A 25,025-nucleotide genomic window follows, 5' to 3' on the forward strand; every position below is an offset into this window, starting at 1 on the left:
ATTGTTAGAACAAGATTTGTTTTGATCAATATTCTATGTTTTGATGATAACATTATATATGAATTTTGTATAAGACAATGTGGTACTCTAATCCTTTGCATTTTCCATTTCAGGAAATATATATAGAGTATGCACAAAGCAGCGCTCAGAAGCACTGACTCAGAAGGTTCTGGATGGCTACATTAGAACATGCTCTGGCAAGACATCGGAAGATGGTCAAGCAGAATCAGAACATGAATTATGAAGCATCAGAAGAACATGAAGTCAGAAGCACTGAAGATCTAAATGGTATCACGCTCAAGCTCTTCAAAGTCAGAAGACAAGAAGATGCTCTGCACCAAGCTGTTGACTCTGAAATTCAAACGTTGTTATCTACAAATCTGAGTCCAGAAGAAAGTACAAGATGATGGGCTACTAAGTCTAATCTATGACTGACAAAAGAAACGTTAGAAGCTACAAAAGGCAAAGTTAGTAAAAGCAGCAAAAGCATGGCTCGAAGTAGTTGAAAAAAGTGTGAAACATTAAATGCAGCGTTGTACTTTTCACGCAAAGCATTAAATGCAACCCAACGGTCATCTTCTCTCAACGCCTATAAATAGAAGTTCTGATCAGAAGCAAAGTAGAACACTTGTGCAATATACTGAAACGCTGTCAAATTCAAAACTCACGAACTTCATCTTCAACCTCACAAACTCTTGTAATATTTAGTGAGTGTTAAGCTTAGAACTTAAGAGAAATATCACAGTTGTGATTACAGCTTTATCAGAAGCAAATCATACTCTGATAAACGTTATTTTTTACATTGATTGTAAAAGGATTCCTAGAGTGATCAAGTTGTGATCAGTAGACTCTAGAAGACTTAGAGGTTATCTAAGTGGAAAACCATTGTAATCAGTTGGATTAGTGGATTAAATCCTCAGTTGAGGTAAATCACTCTAGGGGGTGGACTGGAGTAGTTTCGTTAACAACGAACCAGGATAAAAATACTTGTGTTCATTGTTTTTAACTTACAAGTTTTTAAAGTCACACTTATTCAAACCCCCCCCCCCCTCTAAGTGTTTTTCTATCCTTCACTTCCACCATTGCTTTCTCTTGAATTATCTTCTGTGTTGGAAACAAAGGCTATGCTTTTGTTCTTCTTTTCAACAGACTAAAAAGAACTTAACTCAAAGGTTTGTAGAGAGCCAGTGAGTTCGTCCAGCTTCATGTTGCTGATGTCTTGGGCTTCTTCTATGGAAGTCACCTTCATATCAAATCTCTTAGGCAGTGATCTGAGGATCTTTCTTACCAGTTTTTCTTCAGACATTTTCTCTCCTAAGGCTCCTGAGTTGTTTGCAATCTCAAGGACGTTCATGTAAAATTCATAAATGGTTTCATCCTCTTTCATCTTGAGATTCTCAAATTTAGTGGTAAGCATTTGAAGTTTAGATATCTTTACCTTGGATGTGCCTTCATGAGATGTTTTGAGAATATCCCACACCTCTTTAGCTAGTTCACAGTGTTGCACGAGCTTGAATATATTCTTGTCAATTCCATTGAACAAGGCATTTTGGGCCTTGGAATTGCCCAAAGCTAGTTCTTCTTCAGTTTTGTTCCATTGTGCTTTAGGAATTAGAACAATGGTTCCATCTTCCAACACCTTCTTAGGATGTTTCCATCCGTTTTCCACAGCTCTCCAGGCCTTATTGTCCATAGACTTTATGACTGCTACCATACGAGGCGTCCAGTAGTCATAGTTAGAGCCATCCAGGATAGGTGGCCTATTCCCAAACACTAACAATTCCTTCTCCATAGTACCAGAATTTTGTTGTCCCTAGATCTCACCCAGATGTAAAAAGGCAGGGTGCCTGCTCTGATGCCAATTGAAAATTCTAGTAACTCACGCTGGATGTCTTACTGGAAGTTATGACATCCACAATTACACAACACAAACCGTTAAAACAGAAACACATAAAAACAATAAAGAACACACTAAATTATTTACGCAGTTCGGTTCAAACAACCTACTCTGGGGGCTACCAAGCCAGGGAGGGAATCCAATATAAGCAGAATTAATTCGGAGTTAAACTCCCCCGTTTACAACTCCTCACTTAAAACCTACCCAATGTAATTTCAATCTATTCCTAGACCTGAGTATCTCCACTCACTCCCCCTCAATCACAGCAGTGATCACAAATAAACATTAAACCAATTCAAAGAGAAGACACACTTTAAAAACACACCTTGATCTGCTTAAAAGCTTCAATCAAGAGACACACACTCGTGCTTAAAAGCTTAGAGTGACAATTAACAAACACAACCTATTCCAATACAATCATCAATAGACAATTGCTTGGAGTACAAGAGACAGCTACAGAACTATGGTTCTTCACAATTAACAATTTACTCTCTCTGCGTTCCAAATTATGATTGCAGTCTTCTTATATGCAGCTATTGGGCCTTGGGCTTTTTTAGAAACAAATTAGAGTTAACAAAGGTAACCTAATTTACACGCCATCTGGTTGTTACATAATGTGCTGTCAGCGAAATCTTTTGGACGAATTATTCAGCACACAATAAAAGGTTTTCTAAATTGTAGATTGAGAGAAATCAGGAAACACAATTAATAAAATATAACAACTCCTGCTGTCAGACAATGATGTCATGACATCGGTCATGACATTCACTAACAGAACCTGTATTATCTTAACACATATGCAACCTGCATATCACAATATAAAACATGTCATGACATCAGTCAAGACATTAAACACTCAGGTATGTTTTACCACAAATGCAATCAACTTGAAAAACATCTACACAATGGTGATTCAAAGAGAAATGATGAATAAATTAAGAATTGATATGAAACAAAATGTGAATCAGAGAAGAAGATGACATACTAATCAAGAATTTGTTCTTAATGAGTGAGGAAAAGAGAGAAACAACAAGTAGATACATGGAAAGAAGATAATAAAGCTAGATTGTTCTAAATGATACTCCCTCTGTTTCATAATAAGTGTCTTATTTGTACTTTTTCTATGCCTCCAAATAAATGTCTCTTTAGAATACCAATACCACATCTATTATTTTTTTTTACTACTACACCCATGTTTATTAACTTTCACGTTTTTCAACTACTCCATTGTCTATAATAAATAAGGATATTTTAGTAAATAATATTAATTTTATTATTAAAACTAACACATCTAATAATTTCTTTAAGAACTTCGCAGAGCTCAAATAAAATACTTTATTATGAGACGGAAGGAGTGTCATATTATGAAGGGAAATGCTAACCAGTGCCCTCAGGACAATGGTGAAAACTTTAAAATAGTAACTTTATCTCGGTAATCTGCGTATTTAATGTCTTGGAATTTGAAATATAAAAATTTCTATAAAATATTTTCTTTTTTAGGAATACTTAACCATTGTCCTGAGGGCACTGGTTAGCAAGACCCTATTATGAATAATCATATTTGGTGTAATTTTATCTACCTTCATTGATTATAAATGGAGGATACAAGTATTACTTATAATACTAAGTAAAGTCTATGCTAATTACAATGTGAACACCTATTGTAATCCAATCTCTAACTAATTCCTAAATGTCATAACTAATAATAGTTACTATGATTTGTTCATCATGTCACATTGATTCTTCCATGTTGCTTGTATTGTAAGAAACTACATCTTGTAACAAGATGTACGATTATAAGCATAACTTCCTTTGAAATGACTTATAAGCACAATATTTAATGCTCTAATTTATTATTCCTTAAGAACAACTTAGATTGACTAAATATTTTATTAAAATTGGATATATTTATTGAATTTTATTTATAGCTTATTGTGTGCGGATCTGATGAAATTGAATTAAATTTTATTGATAATACTAAAATTTGTAATTAGTTGTATTTTAATGAGAGAGAAAAGAATATGTACCGATAGTGTAAAATAGTTTTATATTATTAATCAATGACGAGTATGTATTCTGTCAAATCAGACTAAAAATTTAAATAATTTATATAACACGGCAGAATGATATATTCCCATTAAATGACAGGGTAGAATTTGTTTACACCATCTGTGTATCTCTGTGTATTGTACATTAAACTCTTGTAATAATAACTACTGAGTTATGAAGTTTTACTATATTTACTAAGCACAGCTGAATTATGTTAAACACAAATATGAAATATATTTTATTATTTAATTAAATTGTTTAATAAAGTGTTAAACATTATTTCCTTGTTGAATCAAGACTTGATGCAATTTCTATTTAAGACATGCGGGTTGATTCACTTTTCTCATATCATTCCATCCCTTTTACTTTCTTGCTTCTCCTTTATCCAAAGATGGTGCTGAAAGGGAAACTTATTTCTGAACTTGGGATCAAAGCAGCCACTGACAAGTGCTTCAAATACTTGGCAACACAACTTCATGAATTGCAAAACCATTGTGAAAGAGTTCATCATACCAAGCTGCATGAAGGTGAAGACTGGCATGACACTGATAGAGTTAAGCACTGGACTTATGTCATAGGTAATCATATTTCTTACTCAATTATATAATATGTCAACAAAATCATTTGTTTGACTAATTAGATCTTGCTCAAACTAGAGGTTTCCTTTTAAATATCTGATTGGCTTACAAACTCAGATTGATTGTGGAGAACATGAGGCTTTGAGTTAATGGAGGCTTTGAGTTAATCTATGGATCACAAATTGAAGAGATGACTCTTTGTTTTGAAAATCATATCTTAGCATTTGTTGTGAAATAGAAATGTTGAACCACCACCAAAAAATTTAGAAACTGCAAAATGGTTACGAATTACAAGAACCATTTTATTGATTCTAGTTTTAAAATCAAACCATTTTTTTATAAAAACTATTAGAAACTGCAAAATGGTTTTAATCTTGTAGCTTATTTTTTATTAAAATTTCTTGATACTGTGTAACTCAATGCTCGTATACGTCACAACCTCTCATTTCTTTTAATAGACTTATTCATTAATTTGCTCAATTATTCATTATTTTGTGCCTTTTTTAAAAAAAAATTAAATAAAACATAACTGAGTTGAATAATAACATTCCGATCATTTAAATTAATGGTTTTGTTTCATCCTTGAAATAACATACACTACGCCAAATTTGTCTTTTAGCAGCGCATCTACGAAAGCGCTTTTATGAAAAGCGCTGCTATAGGGTTGCGCTAAAAACAAAACTATAAAACAGGTGAAAAAAACGCTGGTAAAGGGGTGGGGTACGAGAGCGCTTTTTGAAAGCGCTGCTAAAGAGGGGGGATACGAGAGCGCTTTGTTAAAAGCGCTGGTAAAGGGGGGGGTACGAGAGCGCTTCTTAAAAGCGCTGGTAAAGGGGGGGGGGGGGTACGAGAGCGCTTTTCTAAAAGCGCTGGTAAAGGGGGGGGGGGTACGAGGGCGCTTTTCTACAAAGCGCTTTCGTAGGCATTTTAATTAAAATAAAAAAAAGAAACGAACAGATTCAGTATTCTATTTGGGCGTATTTTCACGAAACGAACTCAGCTTCTTCTCCAAATTAACAAAACAAACTCAGAGCTTCTTCTTCAAACCGTTCGCCGTCGCCGTCTCCGTATCCTTCTTCGTCTCTGTTCGCTGCTCCGGTATCCTTCTTCGTCTTTGTCTTCTTCTCTTAACCCTATCTTTGCTTCCGCCACCATCAACCTTACATCTTTCGCCATCTCTCCCTTACTGATTTTAAGGGTTAGCCGTCTTTCCTTAATTGATTATTAGGGTTCGATGTCTCTCATTTCACTGTTGTTGTTCAGACGCACGAAATTCCCAAACCTCACTTGGTTGTAGTTGTTCAGATCTGGCATCTCCATCATAAAAATTAAGGTAAGATTCTTCAATTCAAAAATGGAAAAAATGCCTTTTTTCAATTTGATTCTCAACATTCGGTTTCTCATTTCATGTTTATTTCTCCTACTTTTTACAAATGTGGAACTCAGAAACAAAGGGGAAACCCTTATTCTTATTTCAAGCTTCAGCTTCTCATACTAGGTTCAATGTTCAGACCATATGATAAGAGGTGTGTGTCCCATTTTCTTTATACTCATTTTTTTAATAGTAATAATAATTATTACTATTGTTTGATTTTATAATTGTATTATTGTTTTTGAAGAAGAGTTATAGTCAATAGTTTGAATTTTATTGGGTTGGAATTGGATTTGATTCTCGTTTTCCTTTTAAGTGGAAATTGATATTGTTTATTATTATATATGTGAAACTGAGATTTGTTAAAGTGGAACAAATCAAAGGGTTTCTTATAGATCTCTAGAGATGACTTAATTGTTTTTTTGGTTTTAGTTCTTGATGAAATATGCCCTTTTATCCCTTAAAAAAAAGCCTCTGGTATTGCTCCATCTATTATGTGGCGACTTCTGTGTTTTTGGTAGCTATGAGCAGAAATAGCATGGAAGCACGATATGGTGCATTAAAATGCAGCCAAAGGGTACTTTGTGAAGCCCTTTTGCGGCTATAGTGATGCAATAGTGTGATTTTAATAACTATGTTTCATATTTTTTTGATAGTCCAGACTAAACTGTGTTGTAGTGATACATTGATATTTCAGTCATTTCAAAGATAGAGTATTTATACAATGATCATTCTAGATGAGATCATTCAAGCATCAAATGGAGCTATGGCTGCACATAGAGATTTGGGTGCTCATATACCTTTGTAACAAGTTCCAACTTCTCAAAAAAGGATTGTTCAAGTCTAAAAGCTAAGGAATAAACTTGTTATTGTGGCCTCTCAGCTACTTGAACTCGTGATTGAGTATCGGAGCTGAAGTAGAAAATGTTTCTTAAGGTAGTGAGAAAACACATTGATGCATTAATGCTTTCCGGTGAGCAATCTTAACTTCTTTCTTTGTCTATTTTCCATTCTTTCTTGATGTTTAAGCTGTTATTGTAATATACTTTCTTATCAATTGAGATACACATTGAAAGTTCAAAGCTAATTATATGTTGGTTCACTGCTATATAATTATATTTGATAATCACGGTAATTAATGTGTGCTTTAAGAAACTACTATATTGAAAGTTCTTTTGTTAAAATTCAATATTACTGTCTTTTACTTTTATACAATAGTTTCATTTGGTTGTTTAGTGTATCTTATTATGAGTTTAAACTTTGGCAGCCAAGTTATGATATTTTTTGTCATTTAATAATTGACCAAGAATCTTATAGTTTATTCCTCCTGCATGGATGCTTGATTCGGGAATTGCGAGAAAGGTATTGTTTTCTATGCTTTTACTCTTGAAATGTAAAACAATGACTCTACTACCCGTATTGGCTTTGAAAAGGCTTATTAGAACTCTAGTGAAGATGTACATGGTGAAGATTGACAATTGTGCATTGTTGGAAAGTCAATTATGGCCATCGAGGAGTCACGTTCGGCTGGAGAGAACTAGTTTTCTTAGGGAGCAAATCAGTATATATATATATATATATATATATATATATATATATATATATATATATATATATATATATATATATATATTGTATTTTGTGTTTTGAGAATTTGATTGTAAACTTAGCTTCTAGAGCACTTATAAAATTAGTGATGTTTTATTTGTATTTGATAATAAATATATGCAATACTTATAGATTCAATTCATAAAATGTTTCATATTAAATGTATTTTTTTAATTTTTATTTGTTTAATATAATAAATGTATTTCTCAAAATATTTGTGAGAATTTGAGATATTTCAAAATATTAGAATTTATAAAAATAATAGGTTTACTAAAAACACCTACGAAAGCGCTTTTTAGTAAAAGCGCTGCCAAAGATTAAAAAAAAGCATAAAAAATAAAAAAAAAAACGCAACATACGAAAGCGCTTTTGGAAAACGCTCTTATAGGGGGGGCTACCAGAGCGCTTTTTCCAGAAAAGCGCTCTCATAGGGGGGGATACCAGAGCGCTTTTCTGGAAAAAGCGCTCTTAAAGGGGGGGTCTACCAGAGCGCTTTCAGAAGCGCTTTTGTTACCTACGCCAGCGCTGGCTTTCACAGCGCTTTTAAGCGCTTTTAAAGGCCAAAATAAGCGCTTTTAAATATCTGATTGGCTTACAAACTCAGATTGATTGTGGAGAACATGAGGCTTTGAGTTAATGGAGGCTTTGAGTTAATCTATGGATCACAAATTGAAGAGATGACTCTTTGTTTTGAAAATCATATCTTAGCATTTGTTGTGAAATAGAAATGTTGAACCACCACCAAAAAATTTAGAAACTGCAAAATGGTTACGAATTACAAGAACCATTTTATTGATTCTAGTTTTAAAATCAAACCATTTTTTTATAAAAACTATTAGAAACTGCAAAATGGTTTTAATCTTGTAGCTTATTTTTTATTAAAATTTCTTGATACTGTGTAACTCAATGCTCGTATACGTCACAACCTCTCATTTCTTTTAATAGACTTATTCATTAATTTGCTCAATTATTCATTATTTTGTGCCTTTTTTAAAAAAAAATTAAATAAAACATAACTGAGTTGAATAATAACATTCCGATCATTTAAATTAATGGTTTTGTTTCATCCTTGAAATAACATATAAATAAACGTGACGTGGTTTTGTAAACCTTCTAGCTTGCCCACCTAAAAAAAACTATTTTATTGTTTTTAAACATGATGATCTCTTTTTTTATTTTATACTTTAATTTATGAATTTATGACATTTTAAAAAATTAAATTATAAATATCAGAAATTATATTATTTAATGTATATAATTTAAGGAGTTCGAATAAAATAAATAATTTAAAGCGAAGTATTTAATGTTAATTTATTAAAATAAAAATAAAAAATTAAGCCTTGTTTTAATGATTTAACTGGTCACTAAATTGATAAGGGCACCGATTCAAATACAACCTGTGAGCCAGAGACTTGATCATATACAATGATTTCAGTTTTTCCCACATCGAAATTGTAGTCTTCTATTTGAAGATTCCCCTTAAAAAATTATCATCTAGCCTTATCCATCGTCTCGGTTTTTTCTATTTTTGTTAGGCATACAAGCATCAATGACTCACCCTTCAATGCTTCAATACAATTCTCTTGAGTTAATATTGCTTGCATCTATAATTTTCACAATCCAAAATTGCAGTCTCTAAAAAAATTCTCACTTGCAATTTAGAATGCATGGTGCTCACTTGTAAACAAAATCCCTTAAGCCCACATTAGATGTCATTTGATATAATATTGATATGATTAATCACACCAATACATTTGACTTGTGGGGACAAATCACAATAATAACCAAAATAAGTAGCTTTTAGTAAAAATAATTTTCTATGCAATAAACACGAATTAGCTTATTAGAAGAAGAGAAAAGACAAGAAATACAAAAACAAGTTTACTTAGTTCAATCAAATGTTTTTCTTAGTTCAACCACTAGTTGTGACTCACATGAGGAATGTCGTGTACTATGTCAAATCATCTTATTTCTCTCTTATTTCCCTTTCTTCGCTACAAGATAATTTGCATCTGGTGATTCTCTTTTAATTTGTTTTGGTCCTACGACCACGAAGGCGTTTGTTTTTAACGTTAGATATATGGAATTTTTGTTTTTGATTTGTAGGTCACATTGGATTTTGAATTCCGTTGTGATACAGATCTATGGGTCTATTTTAGATTTGTGGGTTATGACAGGTTTTACTTTCCTTTGTGATCTAGATTGTTGCACATGTGGAGATTATCTTCGGCCTCTATCAATTGTGTTATGTATGTTCAAATCTTTGATTTACGAGTTCACTGTGTCGGAGAATTTGGGGATGGTCTTATATCCACATCAATATCCTTTGTGATTTAGTTTACACTGACCGGTTATAAATGAAATTTATTTTGTTGTCATCATGGTGAATTGATTTCCACAACCCATTTGTTTTATACATAAGGTTCATTTATTATTATTATTATTATTATTATTATTATTATTATTATTATTATTATTATCATTATTATTATTATTATTATTATTATTATTATAATTATTATTAATATTAATATTATTAATATTAATATTATTATTATTTAGGTTTTGTTTATAAAACTAAGCCCTTATATTTTTAACGTTTTTATTTTATTTTATTTAATTGAACATCCCATCAAAACAGGTGGCAAGGTACACACAAGTTATGACACTCTTGAAGAAATTGATGAGAAGAACAAAAAATTGCGTTATAATCTGTTCGGTGGAGATATTGGTGAGCATTATAAGGTGTTTAAACTCACCATTGAACTAATTGATAAGAGTGATGGCAGTGGTGCTATTAAATGGATAATTGATTTTGAGAAGATTAATGAGAATATTGACCCTCCTAATGGCTGGATGGACTACGTTACCAATGTTACTAAAGATCTTGATGCTCATCTTGTCAAGCCATAGAGCTCCATACGCTATAAATAAATAAAAGAAAGTGACAAATAAGTACTCATGGTTTAGTGTATGAGGTTGGTTATGGATATAATTATTATGTGTTCGTCTTTATAACTAGTGTGCGATGTGATTTTGTGACAAATAAATCCATACACTATAAATAAATAAAAGATAAAGTGACAGATAAGTACTCGTGGCTTAGTGCATGAGGTTGGTTATGGATATAATTATTATGTGCTCGTCTTTATAACTAGTGTATCATGTGATGTTGTTATTGTATATTGTTGCATAAGTACGTTGGTTTTTTTATCTTTTGTTTGTATGGAATAAATGTGTCGGTTAAAGAATGTGTCTTAAATTACTTAAATTTCTCACCTATATACCATTTTATAGAAACAAATATCTAATATATAATTCAATTCAACATTATATCCCAATTTACAACATTTCCAAACAAAAAGATGGCTTTATAGAACTGTCCAATGAAAGGGCGGAGCCATTGGTTTTTTAGAACATTCGCCCATTGAAAGGGAGTATGTATGCATTTCAATTTTTTTTAAATTTAATATTAAAAATAAGTATATATTAAATTAAATATTAAAATTAATATTAAAATATGAATATATATTAAAATAAATATTAAAAATAAATATATCTTAAAATAAATATTATAAATAATATTAAAAATAAACATATATTAAAAATGAATATATATTTGAATAAATATTATAATTTATAATAAATAAATATTAATGAATAATTTAAATTTATTTAGATGTACATAGATATTTTAATTAATTAATTTTTTATTATTTAAGTACATTTTCGCCACTTCAATTAGCGGATATTGTAATTATTTTATTACTTTAGTACACCTCTGGCACTACAATTGGCGAATGCTTTGATTATTTTATTATTTAAGTACAGATCCACCATTGTAATAGGCGGAGCTTTTGATTATTTTATTATTTTATTTCAGCTCAGGCACTTCAATTGACTAATGCTTTGATTATTTTATTATTTAAGTACAGCTCCGCCACTACAAATGGCAAAGCCTTTGATTATTTTAGTATAGCTCCAACACTGATATAAATATAGGTGTTTTATACATTATATACTTGTCAAAGTTGTAGGTAACGTTGCTCTCAATAATGCTTTGTTCTTACAAGATGTTTTACACATTCCAACATTTCATGTGAACCTCGTTTTAGTAGGAAAACTACTCATTAACCCTCATCTAGAATTGATCTTTGATACTCATCACTTTTCCATTCAAGATAACAAGCAATCCAAGATGATTAGTGAGGATGATCTCATTTTAGGTTTATACATCCATAAAGTTGATGATGATAAGTAGATAACTAATTTCCCTTCTTCAGGTAATTTTGTTTCTTCCATCAATAATGCCAAATTGTGGCACCATAGGCTTGGGCACTTGTCTGATTCCATGTTAAAGACTACTAGCTATAAGATTCCTTTTAATGTACCTTTTGTTATCAATTCAAATAAATGTACCATATTTCCTTTAGCCAAACTCAAAGCATTACCTTTTCAATGCAATAATCATTTTTCTGCACAAAGCTTTGATTTTCACAATTGTTGATGATTTCAGTCAATTTACTTGGATTTACTTGTTAACCAACAAATGTGATGCTCTTATGAAGATTCAACAATTCTTTCACTCAGCCAAGACTTAATTCAGAAAATAATCAAAGCTATGAAAATTGATAATGCTAAAGAGTTAGATATGACCAAGTTTCTTTAAGAACAAGGCATTATTCATCAACTAGCTTGTCCTTACATACATGAACAAAATTGAGTAGTGGAAAGGAAACATCAACATCTATGGAATGTATCAAGATTCTTGATGTTTCATGCCAAATTGCCAATCACGTTTTGGGGAGATTGCATAGCCACATCTACTTTCATTATAAATAGAACACCTTCCAATGCTCTAAAATGAAAATTCCCGTTTGAACTTCTATATGGCTAGCTCCCTACTAATTCAGAATTCCATGTGTTTTGGTTGCCTTTGTTACATTTCCACCATACTATAACATAGGAACAAGTTCACACCAAGGGTCATCGCTTATGTTTTCTTGGGATATCTTCCTCTTTGCTTGCTTTTCTAAGTAAGTTTTAGGTATATTATCTAAGTACCTTATATCTTAAGTAGTCATCTACTTCTCATGTTTGATGTGTGATTGTCTAAATCTTCATCTCTTTTCTTCTATCTTACCTTGATGATTTGATATCTTGGTTAAGTTAGTTTATGTGCTATCTTTGATCTATGTTTGCTAAATGTTTCTACCTATTACTTGTGTGTTTGTGTGTTGTTTGCTTGTCTAAGTAGGTAATTTTTAGGTATCTTGTTTAAGTTCCTGATTGTGATGATTGCTTGCTTTCATTATCTTATCTAAGTGTTTGATTACATGCCTCTTCTTCTCTTGTATGAGATTGCCATGATTCCCATAGGATGTCTTTGGTTTATTATTCTCTAAGACTGAACTAAAATAGACCTTAGGATTTTCATCCATGCATGACAACATTAGGTCGATCTCCCTTTTATCCCAACTTTAGGTCCACAAGCATGACAAAAGTAGGATTGAGATCCCATTTTGATTAGTCTTTTTCTTTTGCATTCATATTAAAAACAAACCATATATTTTCCTCTTAACTTTCAAAACACTTAATAAATAATGATGAGAATCGCTCTTCCATGAGCCTTAAGAAATGGAAAAGGATGAGCGGGTGTAGTCCCTAACTTATTGTTTTTTCATTCATAGTCTTTGGTGTGGTTCAAATTACAAATTTTAAACCCCTTAAAAACACACAACAAAAAAAACACCTAGTGAGGTGTGTAACATCCCGATTTTTATTAGTTATTTTATTAATTATTTTATTGGGTGTTTTATTTAATTATTTACTTATTCAATTATTATGTGGTATAATGATTATTTAATTATTTAATTATGTGTGTAATTGTGCTATTTGGGTTAAATATATTATTAGAGAGATATAACTAGTTGGGTCTAAATAGTAGTGATAGAGGTAATAGGGGAGGTGTTAAGTAAGTAAGCCCATTAAGAATAGAAAAGATAGTAAGAGTTGAGAATACAAAGTTATCATTTCATTTTGGAGATAATAATATAAGGGAACACGAGAGGAGAAAGGAAGAGAAGAGGAGAAAGAGGCAACCCTAGATCTACAAGAGGTAAGGGTTTGACTTCCCATTGTTATGGTTATATATGATTATATGCAATGAGTAGTATGTATGTTTAGGAATGGGTGTTCCATTTTGCCTAATTTGATAGTTAGGTTTTTGTTTGAAACTTTAGATTTGATGATGAAATAGGAGAAATTGATGTGATAGGTTAGTACCCATAAAGAGTAATGCATTAGGTTGTTATTGTATGGTGATGATCTAGTGTTGATTGAAGTATTTGTACCTATAACATGTAATTTTCGTATTGGGTTTTGGTTTGGAAGGGACTGAAATTGCAGCAGGATTTTCCCTACTGATGCAATTCGTCGGGCGAGTGTTCTGCTTCGCCGGGCGAGCATTCACTCAGATGCCTTCGTCGGGCAAGACCAGCAGACAATATTAATAATATGAAAATATGGAATTGCAGAGGTGCGGGAAGCAAGGCTTTCTATAGATATAGTAAGTATTACATCGATTTGTATAAACCAACGATTTTTGTAATAATGAAAACCAGTCGTGAGTCGGATAGGCTTCATAAAGCTTTAAGAAGATTGGGTTTCGATGACTTCATATCGACTCAGAATAAAGGCTATGCGAGGGGTATTATGATTGCATGGAGAACTAATATTTTGAACATCAATCTTGAGGTCAAAGATGATTAATATATTCATGTTCAGATTAACTAAGGGACTAATGAAACATGGTTGTTCATAACCATCTATGCTAGTCCAACTGAAGATAATAGAAGAAGAATGTGGGACATTTTAAAAGTAATGGCAAAAAATATTAATGATCCTTGGATGCTTGCAGGTGACTTTAATGATATAGCTTATGCAAATGAGAAAAAAGGAGGGGCGCAGGTCTCGGCTAGAAGTGTTTAGCGTTCAAAAATAATATGGAGGATTGTAACATTTAGGATCTCAGGGCTAGTGGTCCTAAATATACTTGGAAATGACCTATTTTCCAAGGTGGGCAGAGAATATATGAAAGATTGGACAGGGCGCTAAGCAATACATACTAGAGAATGAAGTTTTCTAAAGCTCATGTCAAGGTGTTGACAAGAGTTGAATTTTCGGACCACCATCCTATTATGATATCCCTTACTTGCATTATTCATTCTCGAGTACCAAAGCATTTCAGATTTGAAAGTGCTTGGTTGATTTATGAGAATTACATTGATAGATTGAATGGCATATGGAAGGAAAACGATGAGTTAGGTATGAATTTGAAAAAAAATAGAAACTGATACGAAAGAATGGAAGTGCAACACTATCAACCAAGTTCATGGGAAAAAGAATGAGTTGATGGCTAAGTTAAATGGAGTGCAAATATTCATTCAGCAAAGAGACAATGTGGGAGGCATGAAGCCACTTGAAGAAAAACTACATGAGGAGCTAAACAATATTCTTAAAAAAGAATAGCTCATGTGGTTTCAACGATCGAGGGAGAAATAGTTAATAGATGGTGATAGAAACACAGAGTATTATCATATGAAAACTATTACAAGGAGACGAAAAAATGTGATAAATATTCTAAAGGATGATAATGGGAATTGGATTGAAGAGGGAGAGCATCTTAAAATTATAGTAAACAATTACGATAAAAATATTTTTAGCACAATGGACCGTGGAAAATGTGTGAGCAAACTCAAATTTCGTACCCGAGGTTAGATGAAGCACAAATAGAAGATCTGAATAGACAGCTGAATAATGAGGAGATAAAAAGCGCTCTTTAATATGAACCCTTGGAAAGCGCGAGAGCTAGACAATTTTCCAACATGATTCTATCAAAAATCGTGGAACATTGTTGGTAAAAATGTTCGTGAATTCGTCCATAGAGTTTAGGAGAAACCTGTTGCAATTGCAGATGTGAACCCAACAAATATATGTCATATCTTGAAGGTGGATCAGCCGAGTACAGTAATGCAATTCCGACTAATATCGTTGTATAACACTATTTACAAGGTGGTGACTAAGGTGATAGTGGGTAGGTTAAATAATTAAATGGATAAACTCATTTCCTGTATCAAACTGGCTTCGTATCGGGCGCTCTATTCAGGATAACATAATTATTGCCAAAGAAGTAATGCACAGTATGGAGAAGCTGAAAGGAAAGAAAGGCTTTTTTGTGATAAAGGTGGATCTATCAAAAGCTTATGATAAGTTGAGCTATGAGTTTAATTGGAGAACATTAAAGGAGATTAACCTGCTAGAGCGAATGATGTAACTTATTATGCATAGAGTTTCAAGTGTTGACACTAATGTGAATTGGAATGGAGCCCGAAGCAATTATTTCCAACCTCAGCATGGAATTCGACAAAGGGACCCCTTTTCTCCGTACCTATTTATTTGTGTATGAATAAATTAACGTATCTTATAAAACAGGAGGTTAGAAGAAATAAATGGAATTCCGTGAAGCTAGGGAGACATGAAGCTAAAATCTCGCATCTAAAGTTTACCGATGATTTGTTACTTTTCAGAAAAGCCACAGAAAAGTAGATAGAGTGTGTTTTGAGGATGCTTAATAAGTTTTGTGACATGAGAGGTCAAGAAGTAATCCAAGAGAAAACTAGTATTCTTATTTCCAAGAATGTCACAAGAAGCATGCAAAATAAACTGGCTTTCTTGTCTGGCTTTTGGGTCACAAGCAGGTCTGGCAATTACCTGGGTGTCCTGATCAGTGGCAGAATTCCCAAACAGTATGATTTTCAATACTTAGTGGATCAAATTTCTAGGAAACTTAGTGGATGGAAGAGAAATAGCCTGTCATTCGTGGGAAGGAATACTTTGGCTAAAAGTTTGATTAAAGGCATGCTGGTGTACCCGATGATGACTAATCGGATTCCAAAATCGTGTATTAATGAGATTTATAGTTTGTAATGGAAGTTCATTTGGGGAGACTATGATGAAATTAGGAAGATGCATATGGTGAGGTGGGGTACCTTAACGAAACCCAAAGAGTTTGGTGGTATAGTGTTGAGAAACATGGAGAGCTTGAAAACTTCTTGTATTATGAAGCCTAGGTGGAAAATTATTTCTAACTCCAAATATTTGTGGTGTAATATCATGAGAGGAAAGTATGTTATTAACCAAACTGAGGATTGTAACAATTTCAAAAGTGGGGATTCTAGTTTCTGGAAAGAAATAGTAAAGAGTATACTAGAAACTAGAGAGCATGGAATTTGGAGTGTGTGGGATGGAAAAGGAATACAAGCTTGGAAGGATAATTGGTTAGGAAAGGACCTTAAAGCTGGTGATATTAAACATTTAGTTCCAGCTGCTTTAATTGATGCTAGAGTATCGGACCTGATAGATGTTCACGGGGACTGGCAATGGAGTTTGGTTCAAAATTGAATGCCAGATGTTTGGATGGACAGGATCAGAGCTTTTCTGCCTCCATGCGGGGGGAAAGAAACTGACGTGTTTTCTTCTGCAGGAGAATTCTCTTTGAATAAGGTCTACTACTCTGTAGCAGGTTTGAAGAATGAAGAGGTGGATAAGGTGTGGAAGCTCATATGGAAAATTGATGCACTGGAAAGATGTAGGAGTTTTGTGTGGCTCTTGAAACATGAAAGATTCCTTGCCAACTTAAGAAAAAGTAGGAAAGGACTTGGGAGTGCAAGTTGTATGCTATGTGGACATGTGTGTGAAACTACACTGCATGCTATTAAGGATTGTGCTAAGGTTATGCATATCTGGAAGAGCATTGTCTCGAGTAGAATTTTTACTGAGTTCTTTGCGGTGGATTTACAGAATTGGATTAACATCAATATTAATTTTCATGGTGAAGGAATCAAGAGTTGGAGAAGCATATGGGCGATTGGTTTCCATGCAATTAAGGTGTAGAGAAATCAAGAAGAACATAATGTGGATTATGTTCGACCAAGGGAACCGATTATGCATATATTTCAAAGGAGAAATGATTATGAGCAAGCTCGAAATCCAACCATGTATGTGACAAAGAAAGAGATACGAAGGAAAAACATTAAGTGGAAGCCACCAGCGGATACTTTGGTGAAACTTAATACATATGGTGCTAGTAAAGGCCATAACATAGCTGGCTGTGGGGGAATTCTTAGAGCCATATATGGAATTAGATTATTGGATTTTCCAAATTCTTGGGGCACTATGATGTGATGGTGGCAGAGTGTTGGGGAGTTTACAAAGGGATTAAGCTTACAAAGAGCCCAGGGCTTAAGAGTGTGGAAATTAATGTGGATTCGGAGGTTGTTGTCAAAGTCATAGAGAGTGAAGGAGGTAGTAGTGCTGGCTGTGTGGCTTTGATTAGAAAAATTCAGAAGTTACTTGCGGATTACGATTGTGTCCAGATATCCCATATTTAAAGGGAGGCAAACTCTTACGTTGACAAGACTTATCGTCGCTTCAATGATGCTCCAACATTTCTAATGAAATTGTTGGAAGCAGATAAACCTTTGGGTGTTTCCTCTTTGAAGATCTTTTTGTAGTTGTTCTTTCCTTTTGGGCCTCGGCCCTCTCTTTTTTATCAACAAAAAAAAAAGACAATTCCAAATATGTTAAGTCTTAAGGATTTAACATGCTACCCCTTTTATTATACATGCCACCCTCCCACATTTGTTTATTCCAAAATTATCCTTGAATAAGTTAGTGGGTGGGGGTGAAGAATGAAATTTCTGGTATATTTTTTGCAAAAAAAATAATAATAATAATCTTTGTACTGCTGGGAATTTGAAATTTTCGGTACATACCGGAATTTTCAAATATTCGGTGGTACATTTTTTTTTTTTGCAAAAAATATATCAGAAATTTCAAAAAATCTGGTAATTTTTTCAAAATTTCCGGTAAAAACTCACAGAAATTTCTAAAAATCCTATATTTTTTCAAAATTTCCGATAGAAACGTTTTTTTTTTTAAATTAGTTACTTTAGGCAAGGGTATAATGGTAAAAGCATACCTATTTGAGGGGTGGCATGGTAAATCGTCTTTAGTCTTCCTCTCGAAACATTGAAATATTTATAGGTCATTTCTTTATTTTATTTTTTTTTTATAGTTTTTAATATTATTTTCACGAAATATCTCTTTTTAAATTCTTTCCATTCTATTTATTAGGGATCAATTTTGAAAATTGGAACATAGCCTCCAAATTGTATGAGACGACCTTGTCTTTAATGTAAAATTTAAATAATATTATTTTTATAATTAAATATTTAAAAATTCTTATATGATCAAAATTCAAGATTAGTTGTTTAGTTTTTTTATTAGGGGTCAATTTTTATTATTAATCCCAGGTCTCTAAAAAGTCAAGACTGACCCTGATATTTCCATAATTGTAACTTATAATAAACATTTTAATGATATTAATAGACACTTATACATATTTTTTTAGTTCAATTTATATTTTCATCGCATTGGTAATATTCTTGAGGTGATTAAACTTCAAAACAATGAAAGTTTAATTATTTTCAGTGTTTGATTTTTTTATTTGAAATAAAAATTAACCTTCACTACGCCAAATAAGCTATTTAATAGCACTTTTTTTTTTGTTTTTGATAGCGCTTAAAAGCGCTATTAACCGCGCCGCTATTGTAAACATTTTTTGTTTAATAGCACTTTTAAAACGCTATTAAAGTACCGGTTTTTAATAGCATTTTTTCTAAAGCGCTATTGAAGTATGCATTTTGCGTGTGTTTTGATTTGATTTTGACAGCACTTTCAAACTAAGTGCTATTAAAGGGCACATGTTTAATAGCGCTTTCAATAAAAGCGCTAATATATGACTCATGTTTGATAGCGCTTATAATTCTATAACGGATGTTAGCCTACACAAAGAATTTCTTGTACATTTCGATCCTCGAGCTGCAGCTTTTAGAGCAAAAGATGAGTGGGGTTCCGAAGAGGTTGTTTTTTGGGTGAATTTGCATCAGCCCTCATTCTTCCTTGTCCAAACTCAAAGATGGAAATAACTAAATGCATATGTTAACGTGATCGCGACTTTACGTGTCTATTAGTCGGGATAACTGCAAGTGCACAGTCGTGTCGTGTAGTTTTAAAAGATATCGAATCCACAGGGACTATAAATCGACCTACCGTTATCTAAAGTTACTATGTAAAGCTAAGGCTAATGATATTTGGGTTATTAATAAGGGGAAACTAAAATCTTAAATCTAGGAATATAATAATAAATGGATATCAATATGTATTTCATCTAACTTAGGTGATCCGAAGTTCCATTGGCCAGATTCTAATTAAATCAAAGATCTTTACTAACTATGTTATTTAAAAGTCCTCCTCTCAAACTCTCGCTCTATTGATTCAGACTACGATCCTAACTCTTAATGTACGCTTTCGCCATCCCACCAGATTTAGAAACGCTTTTTGAAAACAACATAGTTAATAAAATGCTTGTTTTATGAAGTCGTTATCTACTTAAATTTCCTAATCTCAAACTCTCGCTCTGTTGACTCGGAACATGCTAATATCCCTAACGTACGCTTTCGCCATCCCGCGCGGGTTTAAAAACACTTTTTGAAAATAAATAAGTTCTAATTAGTTCTAATACGCTTTCGCCATCCTTAAAACTAATGTCCTATGTCTACTATCCAGTTAAAGATCTCAAACTTTCGCTCTATTGATTTTAACCTTTGACCGTCTTAAGACCTCAAACTTTCGCTCTATTGGTTTTAAGACTTACTAATTAAATTAGACTTACAAACCAAAAACAAGTGATATTTAATAAAACATAATTAAGCCAATTTATTTCGGATCCCTACGGTTAAATTACTCTACATACCGACATCTAAATAAATTAGCCAGACATACTTAAAGGAACAAACATGAAATTATAATTACTAAACATGAAATTATAATTATTAAACATGAACAAGCGCATGTTTAGATTTGTAATGATAAAACAATATTATAAGAACAAGAAACTAAAATAATTGCAAATAAATAAACCTGGAAGTAAAGCGGACAAAATGGACTTGAATTAAATAGCGAACAAAACAAATCTTGAAACTTGAATGAAGCTTTGAAATAATGTCGGCAAGATTGTGATCCAAGAGTACATAAATTGTAGGCCTAAAACTAATGGTGTGGTAGTTCCTCAATGTGAGAAACTACCACTTTTACAATGTGATAATTTATGCCTAAAACTATGAACAGCGCTTCCGCGCCTAAAACTTGGATACTCTTAAATGAATGCTCAGCCTCTATTTATAGGGAATGGAAATGGAAGTTCCTTTCAGCATCATGTGAGAAGTAGTGGAGATCATGCGTGGGAAGTTGAGAAAATATAGGAAGACTTGGAATTGCCCACTAAATTAATGGAGAAAGTGGCGGGGTCCACGTACTTTTGGAGACGGGCGTCTCTTAGTGGGCTTGGAGCTTGGGGACGTGGCAGTGGACTGGAGACGGGCGTCTCCACTTTTTGGGGAGAGCCTTTGAACGACTTGAGACGTGCGTCTCAAGTGGAGAAGATCTAGAAGGCAGCTGGAGACGTGTGTCTCCTTTTGGTGAGGTGGCATAGAGACGTTGGAGACGTGCGTCTCCACGTGCTGGAATGACTTGGGCCACGCGCAATTGGCTTCTTCGTGGGCTGGACTTGTAGTTTGCTCAATTGGGCCTTCTTTGCACCCCTTTATTGCTACAGCACCCCTTTTCCATCTTTTAGGCACAAATAGTAGTGATTTTAGCTCCATTTCTTTCCTTTTCACAAATAGTCCTCAAAACGAACATAAAACCTAAAACAATGAAAATACCAGCATAATACCAACATAAAGCAACATAATTAAGATAAAATAGGGAAATAATATATGTAAATCAAGCCAAATATGTGATACATTTTCGTGTTATCATAACGCCAGTAACCATTCCCATTATGATTGCCATGCCTTTTATCATATTACCCCTAAACCAAACATGAGAATGGAAATAGCTCAGGCAACCTTGAGTTTTTAGAACTGGCCAGGCCTTAACAAAGCTTTGTGAGACTTAATCTGTGACTAGTTCCTACCTTTAAGTTAAATCAATTATGAAAAGCAGAATCAATTAATTCTATTTTAGAGCAATTAAACATGTCAAAATCAATTCGAAGTGCTCGAAATGCAAAACCAAATATACATTCAAGCTAACTTCACACCTAACCATTCACCATTTCAATCTGAAGTTAATTTCCTACAGTAATCATCCAACATGTATCAACATAATAGAATTTCCCTAGGTCAAAATCTGCAAATAGGATGAAAAACCCAATAACCCATATCGATTCAACAATAACATAACCCCAATTTCAAACAAACATTCATGAAGAACGACAACTATTCAATTTCCAGCACTACAAGGAAGGACACTAAGAAAATAAAAATTACCAGATACCAATGAAGAGAGGATGACGGTGGTGAGCTGAGGAAAGGCTGAGTTCGACGTAAAATAGGTTTTGTTCATTCTTTCTTTCTGGCGTTTCCTCTTTCTGTTTGGGTGGTGATTCGGAGGTGAATCTGAATTGATCGTGTTTCCTCTTTCTGATGGTGAATCAATGGCTGATGAATGGATTTTGTTCGTTCTTTCTTTCCGGTGAAACGATGGTGAATCGATGAAATGAAGAAGAGATGGCGGCGGTGAATCGATGAAACGAAGGAAGGGCTAACGAGGGAGAATCTGTGATTGATGAGGGAGAATAGATGAAACGAAGGAAGGGGTTACGACGTAAGGGAATCAATGAAACGTGGGTTTTAGTTTTTGGCGGTGAGTGGCAAAAATATAACCGCGAGAATGAAAATTATCTGCCAAAAAGTGTTTTGGTTTTTATTTTATTTTATTAGTTAGTATTATATAAAACAATAGCGCTTTAGTAAATGCTAACATAATGGAGTTTTAAGAAAATAGTAGTCTTTTATATTATTAATTATATATGGTAGTAAAATGATAGCGGTATATAAAAAAATGCTATCTTAAAGAAGAATTTTAATAGCGTTTCAAAGAAAGTGCTATTTTAGTGAAGTTTAATAATAGCGTTTTGTCACAAAGTGCTATCAAAATGAGATTGTTTGTATCTTTTAATAGCGCCCGACTATAACGTGCTATTGTAGATATGTTTTATCTTTTTTAATATCACTTTCTTTAAAAGTCCTATTAAATTAGGCGATACAAAAAATCAATTTTGGCGTAGTGCTTCTAATTAGTATATTTTCCAAAAAAAACAAATAAATCAAATTTTAAACTAAATTTATCTTTCTTTTCATATGTGTTATATCACCTTTGATATTATAGTTTTAAAAAACGGTAACGGTCGCGTAAAGATTTTTGTAATTTCGGTCAGTATATATATGATTGCGGTCGTCGCGATGTAAACTAATCATAATTTATTCTTTAATATAAAAAACAATGATAAAGTATGGGTAATATTATATAAAATTAAATAATTTTAAATAGTTTTTTAAATAAATTATTTAAATATATTCTAACCAAATCCGCGGAACAGATTTTATTTTATACCTAATAATAGATAAATAGTCGATCTGAACACCCTACAAATATTTTATATTTTAATGTGACCGTTTGAAGTACATGTCACGGGAGGACTATGTATATTACTTTTTCATGTTACCACGTGAAGTGGGGTCACGAATCTGTATACTCATTGAAAGTTTGAAACTAAGAGCATAACATTTTCCTTACATTTTTATCATTATTACACTGAAAATATCTACAACTTCTTAAACAAGAGCCGTGAATCATGTGACTCACACCCAAGAACAACTTCACAATTAAACCTAACAAGTTAGATGAGTTTTGTACAAATCCTTTCCTCCACCACAGTCCACGCTCCAAATCACCCAAATCACCACACAATCGATCTAACTCCATGGGATCTTCAATTCCTCCCATTTGAATACAATCAATTGGGTTATCTTTATCACCACCCTAAAAACTTAGATACATCTAACCAAATCCAGCACCTCAAAAACTCGTTTTCCTCTACCCTTGATTTTCTCCATCCCCTCACAGGCCGTCTCAACATCACACATTATGAACACAACACTATCTCCTGCTCTATCAACTGCAACAACCAAGGAGCACTTTTTGTTCATGCCCTGGCCAAAAATATTAGAGTTGCTGATGTTTTTGAAATCAGTATCCCTCCTGTTCATCACTCGTTTTACGCACAGAGCGGATTTAAAAACTACCACGGGACATCGCAACCGTTACTTGCCGTTCAAGTTACGGAGTTGGTGGACGGCATCTTCATTGGATGCACAATTAACCATGTATCCGGTGATGGTAATTTGTTTGCGTATTTTATTAATTCCTGGGCGAGATTCTCGAAAGGTAGTTGTGTTAAAATGTCCACAGACACACTTCCGATATTTGATCGGTGGTTTCCGAAAGGTATTGAATGTCCCATTCGATTTCCTTTTACTATAGAGGCGCAAAGTAATCCTCCGGAAGGAATACTGAACCCTCCGGAGAGAATATTTCGTTTCACAAAAGAGAATATTGCGAAACTAAAATTCAAAGCTAACTTAGAAGCAGGTACTACAAAAATATCTTCTTTGCAAGCGCTTTTCACTCACCTCTGGCGTTCTTTTATACGTTGTAAAAAACTTGACCGAGAAATTGAAGTGACGTTTGAGCTGGATATAGGTGTTAAACCGAGATTGATTCCTCCATTGCCGGAGAATTATTATGGCGTTGCTGTGATAGAACGCGTGGTTACCATGAAAGCTGGTGAATTGTTGGGAGATCGCGGGCTTGGTAAAGGTGCATTCGAGATGAATAAGATGATTTCTTTGCACAATGATGAGAAGTTGAAAAGTGAGTATGAGAATTGGTCAAGAAAACCGAGTTTTACTATGACCCCTGATGATGCAACGAGTGTTAATTCATTGGTGATTGGTAGTTCACTAGGTTTGAATTTTATGAGAGTGATTTTGGATGGGGAAAACCTGTGGGGGTGAGAAGTGGATATGAAAGTAAAAGAAATGGAAAGGTTTATGTGTTTGGTTGTGTAGAAAAAGGTGATATGGAGCTTGAAGTGTGTCAACCTTACGAAATTTTGGAGGCAATGGGAAATGATCCTGAGTTTATCATGTCTCAACCTAATGTTACTTCTAAGTTATAATTAATGCTAGATCTTTGGTGTTGAATTTTGATTTTGTACTTTGTTTAAGCCATGAATAATGAACCCTGTTTACATGCCTTTCTCAGTTTTGTTTCTATGCTTTCACCTAGATTCTGAATTGGTTCATTCATGTTCTTCCTTAGGCATATTTCCAATTGGTGTTCTTGTTGAAAACAGTTATTTGTGTCACTTGACAAACTCAGATCTGAGAGAGATTCTGAATTATGTATTTAGAATATACAAGTGTTTTGTCATATAAATTGTATCCAAAGTTTTAAATAGTTGTTCTGAAAAAGCTCTTGCTTTTGTGAT

At 33.3% G+C, this 25,025-nt stretch overlaps 1 protein-coding gene and 1 pseudogene across 2 annotated transcripts; both read left to right on the forward strand.

Moving 5' to 3' along the window:
• The first annotated feature begins 4,232 nt into the window (after nt 1-4,232).
• On the forward strand, nt 4,233-10,757 carry LOC131618543 (major latex protein 146-like). Of its 2 annotated transcripts, XM_058889746.1 has the most exons (3): nt 4,233-4,524; nt 9,706-9,753; nt 10,146-10,757. In XM_058889746.1, the coding sequence occupies exons 1-3, from the start codon at nt 4,269-4,271 to the stop codon at nt 10,415-10,417; spliced, it is 576 nt and encodes a 191-aa protein (XP_058745729.1). In that variant the 5' UTR covers nt 4,233-4,268; the 3' UTR covers nt 10,418-10,757. The 2 variants fall into 2 exon arrangements, with proteins under 2 accessions (XP_058745729.1, XP_058745730.1); XM_058889747.1 differs by lacking the exon at nt 9,706-9,753 and having other exon boundaries at nt 4,255-4,524.
• A 12,448-nt stretch (nt 10,758-23,205) lies between these two features.
• LOC131616810 (protein ENHANCED PSEUDOMONAS SUSCEPTIBILITY 1-like) lies at nt 23,206-24,798 on the forward strand (annotated as a pseudogene).
• The last annotated feature ends 227 nt before the right edge of the window (nt 24,799-25,025 follow it).

Source organism: Vicia villosa, linkage group LG7 (assembly GCF_029867415.1).
Source record: "Vicia villosa cultivar HV-30 ecotype Madison, WI linkage group LG7, Vvil1.0, whole genome shotgun sequence".
NCBI lineage: Eukaryota > Viridiplantae > Streptophyta > Magnoliopsida > Fabales > Fabaceae > Vicia > Vicia villosa.